General features: G+C 36.2%; 4 protein-coding genes across 6 annotated transcripts; 2 read left to right on the plus strand and 2 right to left on the minus strand.

Moving 5' to 3' along the window:
- Window positions 1–857: 857 nt before the first annotated feature.
- Window positions 858–3,096, minus strand: LOC103868370 (ribosome-binding ATPase YchF). The gene is made up of 8 exons (XM_033291155.1): window positions 2,754–3,096; window positions 2,479–2,667; window positions 1,910–2,392; window positions 1,683–1,829; window positions 1,585–1,612; window positions 1,439–1,509; window positions 1,283–1,342; window positions 858–1,170 (listed from the first exon to the last, which is right to left on the minus strand). Exons 1-8 carry the CDS (start codon window positions 3,000–3,002, stop codon window positions 1,102–1,104), a joined length of 1,296 nt encoding a protein of 431 aa, XP_033147046.1. The 5' UTR covers window positions 3,003–3,096; the 3' UTR covers window positions 858–1,101.
- A 1,878-nt stretch (window positions 3,097–4,974) lies between these two features.
- Window positions 4,975–12,145, plus strand: LOC103868371 (putative U-box domain-containing protein 58). 3 transcript variants are annotated; one of them, XM_033291118.1, is made up of 7 exons: window positions 4,975–5,510; window positions 8,871–9,426; window positions 9,524–9,620; window positions 9,743–10,066; window positions 10,171–10,302; window positions 10,380–11,060; window positions 11,145–12,145. In XM_033291118.1, the coding sequence occupies exons 2-7, from the start codon at window positions 9,344–9,346 to the stop codon at window positions 11,316–11,318; spliced, it is 1,491 nt and encodes a 496-aa protein (XP_033147009.1). In that variant the 5' UTR covers window positions 4,975–5,510; window positions 8,871–9,343; the 3' UTR covers window positions 11,319–12,145. The 3 variants fall into 3 exon arrangements, with proteins under 3 accessions (XP_033147009.1, XP_033147012.1, XP_033147011.1); XM_033291121.1 differs by lacking the exons at window positions 8,871–9,426; window positions 9,524–9,620; window positions 9,743–10,066; ... (1 more) ...; window positions 10,380–11,060; window positions 11,145–12,145 and adding exons at window positions 6,913–8,058; window positions 8,173–8,847 and having other exon boundaries at window positions 5,006–5,510; XM_033291120.1 differs by lacking the exons at window positions 8,871–9,426; window positions 9,524–9,620; window positions 9,743–10,066; ... (1 more) ...; window positions 10,380–11,060; window positions 11,145–12,145 and adding an exon at window positions 6,913–8,847 and having other exon boundaries at window positions 5,022–5,510.
- LOC117134324 (glutathione S-transferase T3-like) lies at window positions 5,827–6,693 on the plus strand. The gene has a single exon (XM_033292594.1). It carries the CDS (start codon window positions 5,827–5,829, stop codon window positions 6,691–6,693), a length of 867 nt encoding a protein of 288 aa, XP_033148485.1.
- On the minus strand, window positions 11,988–14,245 carry LOC103868373 (renalase). Its single transcript, XM_009146479.3, has 9 exons — window positions 14,000–14,245; window positions 13,817–13,916; window positions 13,567–13,750; window positions 13,415–13,493; window positions 13,162–13,341; window positions 12,990–13,087; window positions 12,780–12,868; window positions 12,476–12,649; window positions 11,988–12,387 (listed from the first exon to the last, which is right to left on the minus strand). Exons 1-9 carry the CDS (start codon window positions 14,082–14,084, stop codon window positions 12,216–12,218), a joined length of 1,161 nt encoding a protein of 386 aa, XP_009144727.1. The 5' UTR covers window positions 14,085–14,245; the 3' UTR covers window positions 11,988–12,215.
- Between the last annotated feature and the right edge of the window lie 6,165 nt (window positions 14,246–20,410).

Here is a 20,410-nt window from a genome sequence, read left to right on the forward strand (position 1 = left end):
TCCTCAACATTCGTACTCTTGATATCTGATTTCGGGACAAGCTATAAGCAGCAGCAGCAGCAGCACCTCTATTGTCTCACTCGCTACTCTTGGTCACGTTTGACCTCTCTTTTGCCTTTATTTGGTTGTTTGTTAACTATTTTGGTGTGTTATGATGACTGTATCTTTTGCCCATCCCCCCCCCCCCCCCCCCCCACAAATGTTTTACTTTTTAGTTGAGAATTGCTTTTATTGTGTCTTCGCAAATATTTTACTCGTAACACTCTTTTATTCTGTTTCCTTTAGATTATTTACATTCATATGTGCTACTTCAGATGGTCGTATCCATGCTACAAGGGAATATAAGTTGTCATTAGGTTATGTTATGTTTTAGAGATTTTGTGATTTTGTTATTGGAATCTTGAAGTCGAACACGGTAAAACAGTGAGATTGAACATTTGAAGAATATACACGTCCTTTGTTTAGTTAGGGATGGTCCATGAAAATATTGGTACTTAAGATGTTCAGCGGATTTGTTTACAGTGGCTAGTTCATGTGCATCCCACAGAGCTATTTTTTTATAGCTTGCCATTCGATGTTATTGTAACAGTAAAAGAAAATAGAACTCTCTCTCCGTAGCATAAAAAAATATCCTGCTGCTGCATTTTGGCCCGTCTTCTAAGAAAGTTCTCATGGTTTCTGATTCCATACCGAGTTTTCTCTATGTGTTCAATGCTTGTATTATGATTACATTCTTATGCATTTATACTTTGTTTTTACTCGTTTTGTGTAGTTTTTGTCAGGCCGAAAAAAGGCAGTAAACACAATTTCATCCATATGTTTCTGTCAAAAATAAATCAGCAAAAATACCACCGAAAAAGAACCTAAATAAGAGATTCATATAATAAAGGGGATATGATTTGTGTCAATTCACATGAATATTGTATAAATTTTCCAGAAACATCTCTCATCTTCTGTCTTCATAACAAATTACTTTCTCGGAGTGTAAAAATGAAAGAAAAATATCCACTGAAACCAAGAGCAATGAAACCTTCGATGCTATAAAAGAGGAGGTGCAGAAACACAAACTGTAAACAAAGCGACTGAGATCTCAGGGTTCTGTTATACGTTGAAGCGGAAAAGCATCACATCTCCTTCTTTAACAATGTACTCTTTACCCTCTGATCTCAACTGCACCAAAAGAAAAAAACAAATAATTCTCAAGAAAACTCCCGAGTAGGCGAAGAGAATCTCATATGATACATATTGAGCTCAATTTTAAGGATAGGGGGAAGAAACTCACAAGTCCTTTATCTCTTGCTGCGGCAAGAGAGCCAGCAGAGACAAAATCTTCATATGCAACCTGAAAACAAAAACAAGAACAAGTGACAACTGAAATGATGTCCGGCTACAACTGTACAAGAGAATCAATCAGTAAGAGGAAATAAAAAATGCTTACAGTCTCAGCTCTAATAAAACCCTTCTCAAAGTCAGAGTGAATGACACCAGCAGCTTGTGGTGCAGTCATGCCTGTATCAACAAATGTTTTGTACCAAATTACTTCCGCATCCCCAGAAAACAATGCATGTTGAGAACCCAACTAACCTGCGTGTATCGTCCATGCTCTTGTTTCCTGCCATAGGAGAATGGATATTTTAGAGGCAATGTTTCAAACTAATACTGTGTATGTGAACATATCTCACCTTTTCACCAGAAGTGAAGTAGGTCTGCAAACCGAGCAGACTGTATGTGGCCCTGATAAGGTTCCCAAGGCCACTCTCGCTGACACCTAGCGAGTTCAAATATTCTGTCCGCTCCTCAAGAGGAAGCTCGGTTAACTCAGACTCAACCTGCTTTCAATGAGAGTAAGGAAGATTTGTTCAAGTAAAATCTTGCCCTCAGCGCATAGGAAAGATGTATGATTCCTGACCTGAGCAGAAACAACGACATGACCAGACTGCAAATCCGAAGAAAGAGCCTTAACTTGTTCAAGAAAAGTATTCTTGTCAGGGTCGGCAAGATCGGTTTCAGCAACATTAGCGACATAGATCATAGGCTTCATGGTAAGCAAGCAGAGATGCTTGACAGAGTCCTTCTCGATGTCATTTAACGCAACAGAGCGTGCAGGTTTCCCGTCCAGAAGGGCTTCCTGAATTCTTTGCAGAGCAGATTTTTCGGCTTCCTCCTTGACTTTGGACTGGGAATCCTTAGGCTTGCCTTTGTTAAGTCTGTCGAGTCTTTTACCAATCTGGTCCAAGTCGCAGAAGATAAGCTCGAGATTGATGACATCAATGTCAGAGGTGGGATCAACTTTGCCATTGACATGAACAATGTCGTTGTCCTCAAAACAGCGGACCACCTGGAGGATGGAATCCACTTCACGGATGTGAGACAAGAACTTGTTCCCTAATCCCTACATACAAAACCAATCAATCAATCTTCAAGCTTGTGAGTGACTTTGTTGTAATCAGATCAGATACAAGAGAATAATGACCACACCTCGCCTTGACTGGCACCCTTGACAAGACCAGCAATGTCCACGAACTCAATGGAAGCAGGGACCACTTTCTGAGAGTTGCTGAGCTTAGAGAGCACTTGAAGACGAGAATCAGGAACTGCCACTATACCAACATTCGGCTCAATGGTGCAGAAGGGGAAATTAGCTGCTTGCGCCTTTCCATTCTCAACCTTTATTGAAAAAAAAGACATTTTTTCACAAACGCAAGGTGTTCGACGAAATGCCTCACAGAGATAAAGAAGAAGCTCATAATAACCAAAAAAAAAAAAGACTTACGACGAATAAAGAGAGTGGACGTGCCGAGAGACTTACGACATTTGAGATTCGATTCCGCTTTGAGGCTCATGCTTACTGTGGAAGAAAAGCATCGCTTCTCCAGAGTCAAAACTCCCACGAACTTGTTTGATTTTCCGGAGAAGCTGAACTGGTTTCTCAAGAGATTATGAGACTTGGACGGTAGCAAAGACAGAGCCGTGACGACGCTGCTACAAGCTGCTCTCGCCATTTTAACAGACTCCTATTCTCTGCCTCTCTTCTTCTCTCTATCTTTCTTTCTTTCTTTCTATCTCTCCCTCCCAGCTTTTTAAGGCCCAATACTAATACTCCTCACTTCCTCAGTTTAATAACAGGCCCCAATTGTGTACATTTTATTTACTCTTCTCTTTTTTAAACTATTAGAGTAACATCATTGGTCAGAACCTCTAAAAAGATTTCAAGAAAAAAAATATAATACTACTATAATTACTCAATTATGTTTTAGTTTTGTAAAACCAACCAAATGTTAATGGTATGACATTTGTCATTTGGACTTCTTAAGCCATTTCCAACCATGACATATTTAAGCTAACTGACAATTACGGTTACTAGTGATATGATCCTAAAAAAATCTAGGAGATCAATCCAATAGCAAAAGAGGAATGGCAAAAACAAAAAGATAATGCAGTTAGAAGGACTTTTAACATGTCACTAAGCCCTTAAATCCACCAGAGAGAATACAACACAATCTCCCCTTCCCCCACCCCCACACCCAAGTCACTTATATTCTCGTAGGGCTTAGATTTTTTAACTAGACAAAACCTATAGATAAAATACAAGTTGATAATCTATGTCGCTTGAGGCAAACCCACATTGAGCAATAATGAGTCAGCTGACACATGTTAAAATTTAATTTTATCTGTTTTTCTATAATAAATATGAAATTTTGTACATTTGGTTAACATTTTTCTCTTCTGACCCACCTAACTAGGGTTCGATTCCATAATATGCTGCTTTATTACTGATTTTTTCTTCAAATGATTTTCATTCTGAGATAAAACCCAATTGTTGACAACATTTAAATTTTGTGATGTGTCCACCACTGTTTGTCGCGTGGCGTTAGAGTTGTCGTCTCTCGGAACAGTTAAACGGAGGACAGTCTCTTCTGAAGATGCAAAGATCAGGTGGACGTTCTGATACAGACGCAAGTGCAACAACGAATGGAGCATAGTCTACGACAATGAGTGTACATGCGGATGAACAAGATGAAGTGGAGATCGAGACTTGAAGAAAGGAGTGCTGGCCAAGTTAGAGCTAATGCAAAGACATCTTGGAGGGCAAGCATGAAGAGATTCACCTTGGAGAAGGGATATCTCACGATGGAAAGTTCCTTAAAGACTTTCTATGAATTTTAGGGAACTTACCATATTTGGGTAGGTAGTAAATATTGGGTAAATATGCTAGGTTAGCCGACTTGATTATTATGTATATATAGTCTATACTACCTATGTATTAGGGTTGTCACCAAAATTGTATTCTTAGCATAGGAGTGGGTTTCATAAGCTTGTAAACGAGTGAAAGCACTAAGGGCTAAGGGGAGAGGTTCTAGAAGTTTTGTATTCGACCTTAGGATGTGTGAGGCTAGAGCAACAAGTCAAAGGTCTCTTGATTTTGTTGAAGTTCTGTTTATAAAGATACTTGTAAGTTCACTTGAAAAAAATACTAGTACACATATCTTCGTAGATATATTTTTTAGTGTGCCGTTTGCCTTACATTCGTGTGGTAGTTCTTACATTTACATCATCATAGTTATCTTATTACAGAACCCAATAATAATAGGCCTAAGAGCATCTTTATCGCGGTTAATTAAACCCGTCTCTTCCTTTTTTTTAGATTAAAAGAAAATTAAAAAAAGAAGAAAACGCAAGAGACGTGTGTTTTGTCGTCTCGTGAAGGAACGCCTCCTGGTGGACGCGTGTCAACAAACGAGAGGCTGGAGGTTTGGTTACGCATTAAACGCATCTCAAACTTGTCTTTCTCTCTCTCTCTCTCTCTCTCTCTCTCTCAAGCTCTCGACGAAGGCGATATGTTTGGCGATTTGATAGATTATGCTTGTGATTGAGCCTCTTGTTGGTATGATCGGTTGTTACATGTTGATTCTCGTCGAATCCTTCTCTCGATGGTTCTCCTCGACGGCGCCGGAGCTTTTACGCGGTGGCTCGTCTCTAATCGAAAGGTAATCCGGTTCTTTGTCTCATGCATGTGAGTGATCTCTGTTCAATTTGTTCTGATTGCAATTTCTTCTTCTTTTTGGGTTTGTGCGGTTTGATTTAGTGTATCGGTGGCGACGGAGATCTCCTCTACGGTGCGGGAGCTCTCCTCGACGGCGACGGAGCTCTCCTCGATGGCGATAAAGCTGTATGTCGGTGGCGACGGAGCTCTCTCACAGTGACTCTCCTCGAATCGAAGGTAAAGCTTCTGTTGTCTCATGTTCTGAAATTTTTTTTAATTTTTCATGGATCAAAATCGATTTGTTGTATGGATGGATCAAATTTGATATGTTCAAAAATCACTGATAAAATCGTTTTGTATAAGTTCTGACTTGTTGTTTGAGTGTGTGGGTTTCTCAAATACATTGTTGATCAAGTTAGTAGTCTCTGACTTCCGGTTTCTCTGTTTGTATGTTTTCAATCTCAACGATCCACGGTGCAAGAGGAAGGAACCTCAAAGCAGAAGAGTGCAAAGCAGAGCAATACAGGTAAATGTCTACGTCTGTCCAATTTAATGAGCGCCTTGATGTGGAGTTAGGTAGTTAATGTTCTGCTTAGTGATATATTATGGTTGAGTTAGTAATAAATAGGTGTAATGGCTAGGTTGATGGTTAGATAGAAAGCGTGGTTGAAGTGTGATAAATGTGTTAGGTTGATGTCAACTCCAAAATCTTCTTCATCTATTTAAGATAGTGTCTTCGCTTTCTCTCTTCTGTCTCAGCTTCTTCTTCTCTTCCTTCTATCTTTCTGTCCGTGTTCTTTTTCTTCTTATTTTCTTTCTATCTTTTTGTGACGTTCTCGGGGATGGATTCTGATCCATACCGGCAGAGTACTAACTATGTTGATCTCCTTACGAGTCAACATGGTGTCTTTGGTTCTTCATCGCAAGTCCCTGTCTTTGGGACTGAAAGAGCTGAAGCTTCAAGCGTCCCTCAAGATACTACCGCAGAGCGTAAGGAACGCAGGATGTGGACGCCTGTAGAAGATATGGTGCTCATCAGCTCCTGGCTTAACACAAGCAAGGATCCAGTTGTGGGAAATGAGCAACGTTCTGGGGCATTCTGGAATAGGATCGCCACTTACTTTGCGGCAAGTCCCAAGATTGCAGCCACTGAACAGCGAGAATCAACTCATTGCAAGCAGCGTTGGCACAAGATCAATGATCAAGTCAACAAGTTCTGTGGGTCTTTTGAAGCAGCAACCAGAGAGAAGACAAGTGGGCAAAATGAGAATGATGTTCTCAACAGAGCTCATGAAATCTTCTTCACCAACCACCGAAAAAAATTTATTCTTGAGCACGCTTGGAAGGAGCTCCGGAATGATCAAAAATGGTGTGCCACTGCTACATCTAAAAACGAAGGAAACACTAAAAGGAGGAAGTTAGATGAGGGTTCACAGTCTGACAATTCACACGCACCTCAAACAGCGACTGAGGAGGAGCGTCCCCCGGGTGTTAAGGCAGCAAAAGGGAAGAACAAGAAGAATGCCAAGGGGGAGGAAACGCTGTCACAGTTTCAGACTATGTGGGAAATTAAACAAAAAGATTTGGTCTCCAAGGACAGGATAACAAAAATGCGGTTACTTGACCGCTTACTTGCAAAGCAAGAACCCTTAGATGAGGTCGAAAATGATCTAAGGAAAAAGCTCATGTATGAGTTGTTGTCTAACTAGTTGAAGTATTGGTTTAAGAGTGTGTTAGTTGAACTTGTTGTTGTTTCACGTGTTTTAAGAGTTCGTTTAAAAGTTTGTTTTAGTTGATCTTTATCTTGTTGTTGTTCCACGTGTTGGTAACGTTTTAATATATGATATTGTTCTGTTGCGTTTATTGCTCTTGCTATATGAACTTATTAATCTTAGTTAAATTTATATTACGTTTTTCTTTCTTGGCAGACTGGAGCATTGGAGCGTGAGTGAAGAAAAGACAAGGAGACAGTGAGTCACAAACACACATGTGAAGGAAAAGACAAGAGAGACGTTGGAGCATAGCTCATGTCACGGACACACACTTTATTGTAGCATAGCTCATGTCACGGACACACAGTTTATTGTGTATTATTGTATCACATGTCTATCTGCCAAGTCTTGTATTGTTTTGTATATCACGGACACAAGGCTTCAAATTTTATATAAATGAAACTTCTTCTATCTCTCTCAGTATCAAACTGCCATCTCAAGTCCTTCTATCTCTCTCAAGTTATCTCAAGTGTAATCACTTTCTCAAACTTCTCTTTTATAAACACATAATCACTTTCTTCCTTCACAAGTTCTTCTTAATCTCTCACTTTATAAACACTTCAACACCTAATTAATTTCTTTCTTCACGTTAAACTCTTAGTCACTCTCTATTTAAACTCTTTTTAATCACGTTAATGGCTTCCTCTTCTTCTCAAAACACTTTTGATGATGCTTTTGATGATACATTTGATGATACATTTGATGAGCTTTTTGATCAACATTTTGATCAAGCATTTGAGGATTTTACCATTCAAGCTAATCAAGAAGAACGAAGAAAAAAAAGAAAAAAACGAGTTTATATTGAAAGACATCGTGAAGAAGGGCATAATCGTTTATGGAACGATTATTTCAGTCAAACTCCAACGTATCCTCCTAATTTATTCCGACGACGTTTTAGAATGAACAAGCCATTATTCATGCACATTGTGGATCGACTCTCCAACGAAGTTCAATATTTTCGGGAAACAAAAGATGGTCTCGGAAGGAATAGTCTCTCTCCACTTCAAAAGTGTACCGCCGCCATTCGTGTCTTGGCATATGGTTCTGCAGCTGATACCGTCGACGAATACCTCCGGCTCGGTGAAACAACAACTCGGTTATGTGTAGAAAATTTCGTGGAAGGAATAATATATTTGTTCGGCGAAGAATACCTAAGAAAACCAACACCAGCTGATCTTCAACGTCTACTTGATATTGGAGAGTATCGTGGCTTTCCCGGGATGATAGGAAGCATCGATTGTATGCATTGGGAGTGGAAGAATTGTCCCACCGCTTGGAAAGGGCAATATGCTCGTGGTTCAGGTAAACCAACAATCGTTTTAGAGGCGGTTGCTTCATATGATCTCTGGATATGGCATGCGTTTTTTGGACCTCCAGGTACGTTAAATGATATCAATGTTCTTGATCGTTCACCAGTTTTTGATGACATAATAAATGGTCAAGCTCCGAAAGTCACTTTCTCTGTCAACGAACATCAGTATAATATGGCTTACTATCTCACCGATGGTATTTATCCGAAATGGTCAACTTTTATCCAATCTATTCGTATACCACAAGGGCCGCAAGCAGTTTTATTTGCTCAGCATCAAGAAGCTGCCCGAAAAGATGTAGAGCGGGCTTTTGGAGTCTTGCAAGCTCGTTTTGGCATTATTAAAAATCCTGCGAGGAGTTGGGATAAAACCAAAATTGGGAAGATTATGAGAGCATGTATCATACTCCATAATATGATCGTAGAAAACGAAAGAGATGGTTACACACAATTTGATGTTCGAGGGTTCCAACAAGGAGAAGACCAAGGAAGTTCACATGTTGATCTCACGTATTCTACAGATATCCCTTCAAATATCGCAAATATGATGGGTGTTCGAACAAGAATTCGTGATACACAAAAGCATCAACAACTGAAAGATGATTTGGTTGAACACATATGGCGTAGATTTGGAGGTGGTGAAAACAACAACTGAGCTCTCCTGCTTATTTCAAATAATTCTCGTTCATTTTAATAACCTTTGTTTTCATGTTTTTAATTTAAAATCTATGTTTAATATGTTGTCTTTTATTTACTAAAAAATATAAGTTTTTAAATAAATATTTAATATTATTTTATTTTCAAGAACTCCAAAGCAAGAGACTTGCAATGCAGACATCAAAAACTCAAGGTTCTTGACAAAGTCTCTTTAACACCTTTATGTCTTAAATATTATTAATTTTATCTCAAGAGACCCTTAATGGAGTTGTGGGATAATGATGCTCTAACCTCCTTATTTTGGGCCGAGGTAAATGAAGAAAATAGACACGTCATTCCTTCGTAGGTGCAGACTACGATGATGAAGTTCAAACGACGTTGCTCTTATGAGTTTAATTTTGTTTTACCTTCTCAAGAAGAGGCTCGGGAAGTTCAAAGGAGAGTGTGAACTGTGAAGTCAACAAGAGTTTCAGAAGAAGAAGAACTAAGTTTAGCATATTTTATGCATATGGAAGCTCGCAGGAGTTTGGCCCATGTAATTAGTTCTCGTTACTGATCACATCATCCTTTTTCTTCTTATTTCTTTTCATCGATTCTAAAACTTTATCTGCATTTGATTGTATGTCGAAGATGAACTCTCAGACTTCGTATGGAGTTGTAGGGAATCCCAACGAGGAGAAACGAGTTATAGAAAAAGCAAGGAGGTAATTACACTGCCTCACCTTTCCATTTCATTATTCTGCTTCCTTTGTGGGTAAAGTCTCTAGATATAATAATAATATACTTAACGGTTGGATCTAGTTTGCTCAACTGGTTGACTGAACGGAACTTTGACAAGATAAAGGATGAGATCGTCCAGACCATTATAAGAGCGTCCCCCTCTGCTTTCGTTATCAAGGTGCGTGGCCTTTTTTTAATATATATTTGTACATCTCCATGCAACATATAATTCCTGAGTTTTTTTTGTTTCTTTTGTATCTAAATATCTAATGCTTTAGTACACATATGATATGTGTGCAGTCTCTAGTGTGTTTCATTTTAGATATGGCGATGGTGGACAGTACTGCCAATGTCTTATTCGCTCGTCTATCAGTCCATCTTTTTCAATCCCTTCCCCCTTTCCCATCAGCTGACCGTCACGGCGAGATTACCACTTTCGAGAGGCTCTTCTTGTGTAAATGCCGAATGGAGCTTGAACACTCATCTCCTGAAACTGATAGGCATGCACCACTTGTTTACGTTGACGAATCTGACTGTTGGAGATTTATCAAGACCGTGCGTCTCTTGGCTGAAATCTTCAAGAATAGGATGCTCTCCCAAACTACTCGCCAAAGTATTATTCAGGTTAACTTAATTTGCCTCTTTAAATCTGCTAATTAACTGAGCAACTTAAAAGAAGAAATTAAATCATATGATTATATATAAGGCTTTTGTACATTACTTGTTAGGTGCTCATGAATCCCATCTTCCCACCTGAGAGGAACACCGATTCAATGAATTGTTTTCTGTCCTTTGTTGGAGTTCTAGCTGACTTTAAATTTTGTGATGAAAATTTCAAGCAGCTAGTGCAAAATTCACGGGTAACACTTTATACCACCATTACCTCCATCCAAATGCGCATTTTGTGCGGCCGTGATTATCTCGCTTAATTTTACAGGCTGTAGAGCTGGAGAGCAGTTACAATGAACAAGTCACGCTTAGGAAGGAAGCAGAAGATGCACTTGCTAGAAATGAAGGAGAACTAGATTTGATGAAACGGCTACTCGAATCTTACAAGGAAGACAAATGTAAATTGCATTTACATGCTCAAGGTTTGGAGCAAGAGTACCAAAATGAGTCAAAGCTTCGGAAAGAAACAGAATGTGCGCTTGCAATAGAAAGGGAGAGCATTGCCAAGGTAAGGCTTCGACTGGAAACTCTGGAGAACGAGCACAATAACTTGCGGTTGAAAGCTGAGGAGCTCGAGAGCAACTACACGGACGAGCTGATTCTCAGGAAAGAATCAGAAGTTTCACTTGATAAAGAAAGGAATGAGTTGGAGGCGATGACGCAAGTGTTTGAAACTTGTAAGATAGAACAAGAGAACCTGACCTCGCAGGTCAGAACTTGGCTGGACAAATACGACCAAGAGTTGAGCGTTAGGAAAGAAACGGAGGATTCTCTTTCTAGACAAAAAGAAGAGCTTGAGATAGTCAAAGGACTACTAGAAGCATACAACCAAGAAGCAGATGCAATGCGAGAAGAGAGGGATAGTGCTCTCCAAACAGTACAAGAGCTCACAAGAAAGCATTTGGAAGAGCGTCAACCACCGCCCTCGTTTTACTGCCCTATCACACAAGTAAGCTCTTTTCTTTATAAGATGATTACTTGCACAACACTCAATCTCGAAGACATGATATAATAATATGTTTTGCTTTTGCAGGAGGTGATGAAAGATCCACACTTTGCTGCGGATGGATTTACATACGAAGCAGAAGCTATAAAGAAATGGTTTAGCACAGGTCACGAAACGTCACCCATGACAAATCTCCAGCTTCCTCATCGCAACCTTGTCCCAAACCGCGCTCTCCGGTCTGCTATTCAAGATTTGATTTGAGTTGCTTTTCATTCCGGTTTACTATAAAACTGAAATTTTGTTTCTCTCTATTTTGCCATCTGGTTTTTTGGTACTCTACTATTTTAGTTTTTCCATAAACCATAAATATGGCAACTTTTCTCTCCTAATTCCCAAGACAGTATTTTTGTCTTTAAAACGAGAAAAGATAAGACAAGGCAAAAGCTCCAAATAGAAACTCTTAAAACTGAACATGATAGCATGCGTTTCAAGGCCTCTGAGGAGTTTATGGCGATGAAGCAACTGCTTGAAACTTGCAAAAGAGAACAGGAGAACCTGAATTCACAGGAGAACTAGCCTTAGAGAGGGAACAGAGCCAGAGGATGCTCTTTGTAGAGAAATGCAAGAGTTTTTTGACGTACTCAATGGGCTGATTGAATGAATATATTACAACAGAGAAGCAGATGCGATGTGAGAAGAGGGGAACAATGCACTCGAAGAGATCTCAACAATAGCAAAAAGGAAGAGTGTCAACCTCCACCATCGTTTATTTACCCATATCTATCTCACAGGCAAAACCCATATCTTTACAAGAAGATTACTTGCACAACACTCAATTTCGTAAGTAGCCTAGGTAGTAATATGCCAAGTTACTATGTGTTGCTTACTTTCATAGATGTTGCTAATCGAAAATTCGAAACCATTGACAAGTACTCCAAATGGCATTTCCATATATATAATATAAGTGCGCTTGCTGTCACTTCATCAAGAAACAAAGTAGAAATTTAGGAAGATCACATAATATGTCTGCTTCATCGGCGGATAGAGTTTACGAGGAAGACTGTTATTAAAACTATTACATGATTCAAGTAGAATACTTATAATAAGAATAAATATATATAGTTAACTCTGTTTTGAGGTACACTGAGTAGGGGGTACCTATAAGCAGCTGGAAGCCTGCAAAAGCTTTGAAGCTGCAGCTAAGCCACTGAGTATGGCACCTTGGACGTTTGGACTGACACAGAAATCTCCACAGATTGCTAGGTTCCTGTTTCTATCCCAGAGACACCTCTCCTCTACGGCTATGCTTTTGGCTGGGAACGCACTTCCCCTTATAGATAGATAGACAACAGATCTAATAAGCTAACAAGAGATATCAAAAAGTTACAAATTAATTAGAGTCAGTCAGTCAGGCCTACCATCTGTGGGCTTTCATGAAAAAGGGGAGAGAACTAACAAGCCCTGAGCACTGAAACTCTTTGAACATCTCTTCAGATATTTTGTCAAGTGTTTCGCTCGATAGCTTTTGGAGGCCGGTTTTGGCAATAACACTGCTGGCATAGCCTGGAGTTGAATGCAGTATCCATCTTTCACTATAAAAAACATATATATACAGATTTTAGAATGCTGAACCAAACTTATAAAATTTGGGTGCAATTGCTCATCACATACTTTAATAATTCCACACTTATGTTTTGGTTAGCGAAATCAGCTGTTACTTACCTATCAGTGGACCGCCCTGGCTTAGTGCTATCACAGTGAGCCCAGCTCAAAATCTCAGAATTCTTGAAAGATAAGCCTTTCGCTGGTATCTAAAATCAAGAAACGCAAACGAAGAAATCAGCCAGATGAATTCAAACACTTTGGCTAGAAGATTGGATTGGTGTATCAACCAACATTAGTAACACGCTGAACAGCAGGAAGACATCTTACCAAAGACAATGGTTCTTTAAAAGCTAGCATAAGAGAAAAGCATGGGAAAACAGGAATATCTTGCAGCTTAGTGGCCAACTCGGGGACAAGATTCAAGTCTGTGTGAAGGAAGCAAATAGAGATAAACGGTAAGAGTAGGAGGAGTGAGAGAGAGAGTAGGTTCAAGTTATACCCAGAGGAGGTGAGAGTCCGGTTAGTTGAGTAAACCTTGGAGAAGCAATGTTTTTATCAGATGCAACCACTCCATCAAAACGACCCAGGTTTTGTCCTTTAGAATCTGTCAACAGCCATGGTATCTCTTCCTCTAACCACTCCAGCTTGGCAATACCAGTTCCAAACATAGATTCAACACCTACGATGACGGATATAAATGTTTAAGAGCGAGCTGAATGAATCCCACAGACTAGAAAAGATAGGAAACGTACCGGACTGGTTGCACAAGGCCTTTGCTATAGAGTTCATGCCTGGAACACCCACATACTTGTTGTTGTTGGCATCCTCTTCCTATTTTTTAAGGAAAAAAAAAACTCAAAACTCAAAGATGAATGAGACAAAAAGGCAAGATTGATAACAAAACCTGTTGGATGATGCCAAGAAACTTGTTGGAGGCACAATCGAAACTCCCAAAAACTTGTTTCCACTGAGAAACAAAACCTCTGGACTCCCACTCGTGAACAAGGGCCATTGCATCAGAGTTGGTCACAGAGAAAAACGGAGCTCCATGGTCGAACGTCAGCTCCTTCCCATCTTCCCCAACCTCCCTGCAACCATTTCACCAAATAAACAAACCAACCATCTAGAGATTCAAGCAAGGCAGGCAAAGGAACCTTCTTTGAGACGTGCGGCCACCGGGGCCACGACCGGAGTCGAAGATAGTGACGGAGACTCCATTCCTGGCCAGAGCCGATGCGCACACTGCTCCTGATACTGCTCATCCGACAAAACTGGATACTTAATTTCATAACAAAAAAGGAAGGAAACTAATTAAGTGAGAGGAGAGGAATCTCTACTTCCGCTTCCGATGACGGCCACCTTCATTGCCACGGAAACGCTCCTCCTCCTAATCGCCGGCGATATCAAAATTGAGCCTGACATCTCTCTCTATTTTGGCCTCATCCTCGAAATTACACTACGTGTCGTTTACTGTTTGGGCTATACAACCGCGTCCTCTTTTAAACTCTAAAAACCACAGCTCGTCTGTTAAATTTTGGTCCGAATTGCCACGTGGGACATTGGGATTGCATATTACAAGATAACAGCTCTTTGTAATATCAACATTAGACACTTCTTACTTTTGATCAAAAAAAAAAAAAAAAAAACACTTCTTACTTTTCACACACTTTCAATGTAGTGATTGTCAAATATATCCTCAACCACAACGACCTTTTCATTACTTCCAAACTAGATATCTATTTTTTGTCTTTTATTTCATTTGTAAAATGTAAAACGACAAGTTGACAAAAAAAAAATGTAAAACGACAAAGCTTAAGGAATCAAAATTTTTTTTTACTTCTCTTTCGTCATGAACCATCAAAGAAAAATCATTTTTTTTTTATCGATGAACAAAAATCGCCGAAAAGCTTAATAAGAAGTTCATGAAAAATGAAAAATCCTTTAAATGATGTTATTGAAGGGAGAACAGACAGGAGCTTGATGGTCGCAACTTAATATGAACGAGGCTCAGTCCCATATAAAGTGGTGGCGGTAGAGGCCATGGTGGAGATGGCGGTGGATACACAGTGGAGGCTGTGCTCAGCTCCTCCTTCGTGTTGTGCTCTCAGCTCGTGGCCACCATCTCCGTTGCACCATAATAGTTTCGTCGTCTCTCGATAGACAAAGATTGAAATCTGGATCAACATTGGTGAACTATACATCATTTGCACATCCGGTCCTCCACTTTTTGTACATTTTCGTTTTTGACCCCAAATTTTTTAGTATTTAGTACTCACAAATATTCTTTTGATTCTGTCCCAAATTTCTAATTGTACATTCTAAACCATATCAAATATATTAAAAAATACACAAAATACCTCTAAATCCATCATAAAATGATCTATTTGAACGGTGTTGAAAAACAGAGAACTATTTGAACTAAAAATAAATGGTAAAACTCATTAAAATGATAAGATATCAAATATCCCAAAAAATGTACACAGAAACTTACCACCGTGGACATGAACCTATCCACCACAAACATATTCACATCATTTTTGTCTATGAAATCATACATCCACAGAAAATTTGTCCACTAAATTAATGGTAAAATTCAATTAATATATATGGATATGAAATTAACATATTTTTAAAATATATAATCTATTATAAATTGTCCACACTAAAGTGTGCTTTCTTGTTTTCTTATTTTCCAGCAAAGGTTTTCAAGGATTTTAGTAGAGTTGGAGAGAAGATCCAAAGAGATTTGTGACTGGAACTCCATTATTATCTATCTATTTATCTATGCAGTTTTCTTACATTATCATTGATGTTATGAATTACTTAGATATGTCTGAGTAGTTTTATTGTTAGGTTTAGGATTTAAATACGAGGGATTAGCTCCAACTATAGATTGCTAGTTGTGATATTCATTATTAGGATTGTCATTAATGCATGTTTCTAGTTTAGCTAGCTAGCTAGCTAGAACTTGCCCTAAGAGTTGTAGACTCAAGTCATCACTTGCATCTCACCCTGAATCCGTCCTAATTGAGCTAGGATTGTTAGAGTAAGGCGAAAGCTGATCTAGGAAGCCTAGTGAGCATTATTCAACTCGTGCGTAAAGCTTGACTAACGCTCCTCGATCGATATTCCTATAGAATAATCGATCGACAGTGAAACAAGTGTATCGATCAATATTCCTCTAGAATCATCGATCGACACTTCATCTTGTCGGTTTGTTATTAAGAGTTTGATCTTTATAATATCATGCATACAACTATTAAGTGTCTATAGGATTATAATCATGATTACATGAATAGAAACCTTAAGTCTAGCTATTTTATCTAAAGCACCAAAAACCCAATCAAATCAACCGAGCAACTACCTTGCTCACAACATGCTTACTTACATTAAACATAATCAACCTAGCTTAATCACTCTGATTAGATCTATTAGGTTCTCTAGCCTCTTGTGGATTCGATCCCTAAGTACTACGATAGAACCACTTATTTGAGAGAGTAATTTATTTTTTAAGATAATTTGAGTGAGATCAAACACATATATGAACTGAACACACCCTAATGCATCATAAAACTACTTAAAATGAACTAAAATCAATTGCTAAAATAATTAAAATCATGAGATATAACAAACTTCCACTTGTGTTGGTCGTGATTGATTGTCTTATCCATTAACTTTTAACTTAACGATTGCATCAAACTTATGATGTATTCGTTGTGTAAATAAAAAAGATCAACTTCTAAAGAGAATGGAATTTGTGAATATGAACATCGAGTAAAATGTGTTATATTAGGTGTACATTCCCTTGTGGGCAGTTTTACCATCCACGTGTACACATGATTCCATGTACAACTATATTGAATGCTCATCGTCTCTCAACCATCACCTGACCCCAAGAACCTTTTTGATATAAGTGACGAAGACTTTAGCATACCCTCTATCTTTAAAGACACAACAAATGACTTAGAGCATCTCCAAAAAGAAACTTTATTTTGAAGTTTCCAAAACTCTATATTTGAAGTTTAAAGGTGTTCTTCTCCAAAAGCAAAACTTCAAACTCAACTTCAAAACTATTTGTATTTTATAATATGGTCCTTATATTAAAAATAATTAGCAGATATATAAACATATTACAACAATATTAATTAATAAAATATTTTATTAAAATATAAAAATTTAAATAAAAATAACTTAATTAATATTGAACTTCAAACAAATACCATATTATTCTATAAAATGATTTTCGTAATGCATATATGATCTATTAGTGCATATCAAAGTAAAAATGGCTCTCCTCATTTTTACTTTGTAGATTACAAGCTAAAATTTGTTGAAATCAGGTGATATTGATACTTGTAAATACATTAGATCAGAACAAGAAATTAAAAAAGAAACATAAAATATTGCTAAGAGACTAATTTCTTTTCGATGATATTAATACTCGTGAATATATTCGATATGAACAAGAAAAAATTATACGAAAAATACATCAAAAACAACAACAACAACCATCTTAAGTTACACAAAAAAAATTTGGACAATATTTGAAAATTTTGAAGTTTCCGGATCAAACTTACCTGACTATTAGTGTTGTTGTAATATTTAAATTTGTGTAATAGTTATGTCTTCATGTAACTTTTTTAAAAAAATTGTTAATTTCGTTTGGATATTATTATTGTCTAAATCAGTTTAAAATATTTTAAATCTTATTTTAAAGTTTTATTTAATTTTATGTGTAAAATTTAAAATCTGTAAAAAAATTAAAATATTTATGAGATATATATTTTTAAAAGATTAAAACAATAAAGGAGGAAATATTCATGAATCATAAAAGTGGTGTGTGATTGTAGGGACTAAAATGCAAATAAAATATGAAACTTCAAATTTGAAGTTTTGAGTAGTGAAACTTCAAATATAGAGTTTCACTCTTCAAAACTTTAAATTTGAAGTTTTGAAGTTCCTTTTTGGAGAACAAAAAACTTCATATTTGAAGTTATAGAGTGTCTTTTGGAGATGCTCTTACAGCTACTATAAAAGTTAGCATATATCATATTTCTTATAATACTATGGCGTCTTACATTATATAATTCCAAATGTTTACAAAATCAAATTTAATACAAACACTTAAGTTAATTTTTTTTATAAAAGTGTTTAAAATAAAATTTGTTATTTAATATATGCTTAAAAACTATTAAACACTTTACAAATCCCCTATATATTAACTCAGAAACATTACAACTTCTTTTTGTAGTCACGTGTCATCATTAAGATGATTCTTAGAATCACTAGAAAAATATGTTGGTTCATCTAATTATATAAATTTTTTTTATTAAACTAATAATAAATTCACTATCAATGTTCTTTATTATTTCTTTAAATAAAAGTTATGAAATTTCCTAATGTGGTTAAATTATATATGACAATTAATGTTTTTCAATAATATTTGATAAAAAATAGTGTATCTTCTATCATATTTGTTTAATTTTAATTTATTTAAATAAATTAAACAACCACATTAACCATATAATAAAAATTTGATTTTTGGTATATGTTATATTTTGAATTTTTGAAAATGACTACAAATTACTAAAACTGTTCAAAGTTTCGCATTCAAATTTTGTGATCCATGATTTAAATTTTTTGTTATGAAAAAATACAAATGATTACAAAATCATACAAATAAAAAGTCTAATTTAATTAACTATTAAGATTAAAATAGATATATATTGTTATAAATTAAACTATATACCATATAAAATACATAATTATTTTAATTTTGAAATTTACTTTGAACAATTTTTTAATAAAAGTTTTGAACAAACATTGACAACTTAATTTTTTAAAAATTAAAAATTACTGAAACTATTAATTCCACAATGAAAATTTTATTATCAGTAATTTAAATTTTTTGCTATAAAAAATACAAATGATCAAAAAAATCATATGAGCAGAAAACATCATTTAATAGACATTAATATTAAAAATATACTATGTATGTTAATATCTTTTAAATTAATTATATATCCTATCAAATAAAAAAATGTTGTTTGATCAATAAAATTGATTTATATGTTTACACAAGTTTAATTATATATGTAATAGTTACTGGCTTTCAATTATTCAATATATATTTATTATATCATAATACATAAAAACATATTATACCTGAAATAATTTATATATATAATGCTCATTCCGCGTAAGGCGCGAGTCTTAATCTAGTATATATTATTAAAGCCAAAATTTACCAAGTAAACCTTAGGTCTCACGAGCTCAACAAATGTAACTCTTATAAAATGCACACAAAATATAATGTAAGAGAGTAGGTCTGGGCATCGGGTACGGATCGGTTCCTTTCAGGTTTTTCGGATCCTAAACAGGACATAACGAGGTATTTAAATTTTTCTGTTAGGATTCAGATCGAATATTTTGGGGTGTCCGGGTCCATAATTCAAACACCTATAATTTTTGAGCATGTAACGGGTCCGAATTGATTTGGGATTTAGGACTCGAAAGAGACTCAAAATACTGGAAAAACTAAAAATACTGAAACACAAAAGTACCCGAAAACACAAAAAAAATACCCGAAAACATTTAAATCCCAAAAAATCAAAAGTTTACCATAAATCTGACATGAGAAACCAAAAACACCTAAAAATATTTTGGATACTTCCTAATACCCAAAATATTTTTTTTTAATTTAAAATTTTATCAGAAACTCGAAACTATAATCGTAAACTTGGTTCAGAAACTTAAAAAGTATTCATAATACCGAAAACACATTTTAAATATCGAATACATATGTCAGAAACCCAAATATTCCTAATATGCACAAAACATTTTAGACACTTTGGATACCTGATTGGATCTCGAGTAGGACCCGAAGTCGAATAGAGGCCATGGGTCGAAGAAAAAAATCAAATATGTTCTTTTCTATGGTCTCGGACCCAAACCATAACTATATTTCCGAGTCGATTTTTGTTTGGTTTTTCCGGATCCGGTAAAAAGTTTATGCCTAAAAAAGTTATATAAGTGTGTACATACAAAATCTTATATATCCTATGGGTGTGATTGGTAGTGGCTGTGAGTGCTCTCTACAGCCTCATTTCTTTCTAGAGCACTAAATGTACACCAATTTTGATTTCTATTTTTTTGAAAGCTCACAGCCATTTTAGGAAATCCACAGCACTTCTTTGAATTTATGTTTTTATAATTTCTCTGCAGAGACAAAAACTTACAGCCCAAATTTAAAGATTTCTAAAAATTAAAAATCTAAAGCCAAAGCAATAAAAATCACAGCAATGGGTCTGATTTGTAATGGTTGTAGCTTTAAAAAATTTGTTGTAGAAAAAAATCTGTAAACTTTTTGCTTTGGCTTTAGATTTTATTGCTGTACAAGTTTATGGAAATCACTAAAATTTTGCTTTGGATATTTGGCTCTGCATAGCACTTGTAAAGTTGTAGGTTATTTTAAGAGCTGTGGTTTTAAAAAAAAAATTTAAAACTTGATTGCTCTGAATTTGGTGCTGTAGAAATAAATAGGATTGTGGACAGCACCTACAGCAACTACCAATCACCCACAATATTTCTACAGTAAAAAAATGAAATCACAACACTTACCAATCAACCCCATAAACTAATTCAAAATTCTATAATTTTAAACAAATATCCTTATTCGATATAATGACTTTGTAACATAATAATACACACCAATTTCAATATACTAACTTACAAACTTTGTTTACAAT

Source organism: Brassica rapa, chromosome A05, assembly GCF_000309985.2.
Source record: "Brassica rapa cultivar Chiifu-401-42 chromosome A05, CAAS_Brap_v3.01, whole genome shotgun sequence".
In the NCBI taxonomy this organism is placed as follows: Eukaryota; Viridiplantae; Streptophyta; class Magnoliopsida; order Brassicales; family Brassicaceae; genus Brassica; species Brassica rapa.

Coding starts and splice junctions, on each gene's coding strand:
- LOC103868370 (XM_033291155.1), bottom strand. CDS start 3,002: ATGGCGAGAGCAGCTTGTAGCAGCGTCGTCACGGCTCTGTCTTTGCTA. Junction 2,668..2,753: donor GTAAGTCTTTTTTTTTTTTG/GTTATTATGAGC, acceptor TTTTCAATAAAG/GTTGAGAATGGAAAGGCGCA. Junction 1,830..1,909: donor ATGTCGTTGTTTCTGCTCAG/GTCAGGAATCAT, acceptor CATTGAAAGCAG/GTTGAGTCTGAGTTAACCGA.
- LOC117134324 (XM_033292594.1), top strand. CDS start 5,827: ATGGATTCTGATCCATACCGGCAGAGTACTAACTATGTTGATCTCCTT.
- LOC103868371 (XM_033291118.1), top strand. CDS start 9,344: ATGTCGAAGATGAACTCTCAGACTTCGTATGGAGTTGTAGGGAATCCC. Junction 9,621..9,742: donor CCTCTGCTTTCGTTATCAAG/GTGCGTGGCCTT, acceptor ATATGTGTGCAG/TCTCTAGTGTGTTTCATTTT. Junction 11,061..11,144: donor TTTACTGCCCTATCACACAA/GTAAGCTCTTTT, acceptor TTGCTTTTGCAG/GAGGTGATGAAAGATCCACA.
- LOC103868373 (XM_009146479.3), bottom strand. CDS start 14,084: ATGTCAGGCTCAATTTTGATATCGCCGGCGATTAGGAGGAGGAGCGTT. Junction 13,751..13,816: donor GGCCGCACGTCTCAAAGAAG/GTTCCTTTGCCT, acceptor AAATGGTTGCAG/GGAGGTTGGGGAAGATGGGA. Junction 12,388..12,475: donor TTCATGAAAGCCCACAGATG/GTAGGCCTGACT, acceptor TCTATCTATAAG/GGGAAGTGCGTTCCCAGCCA.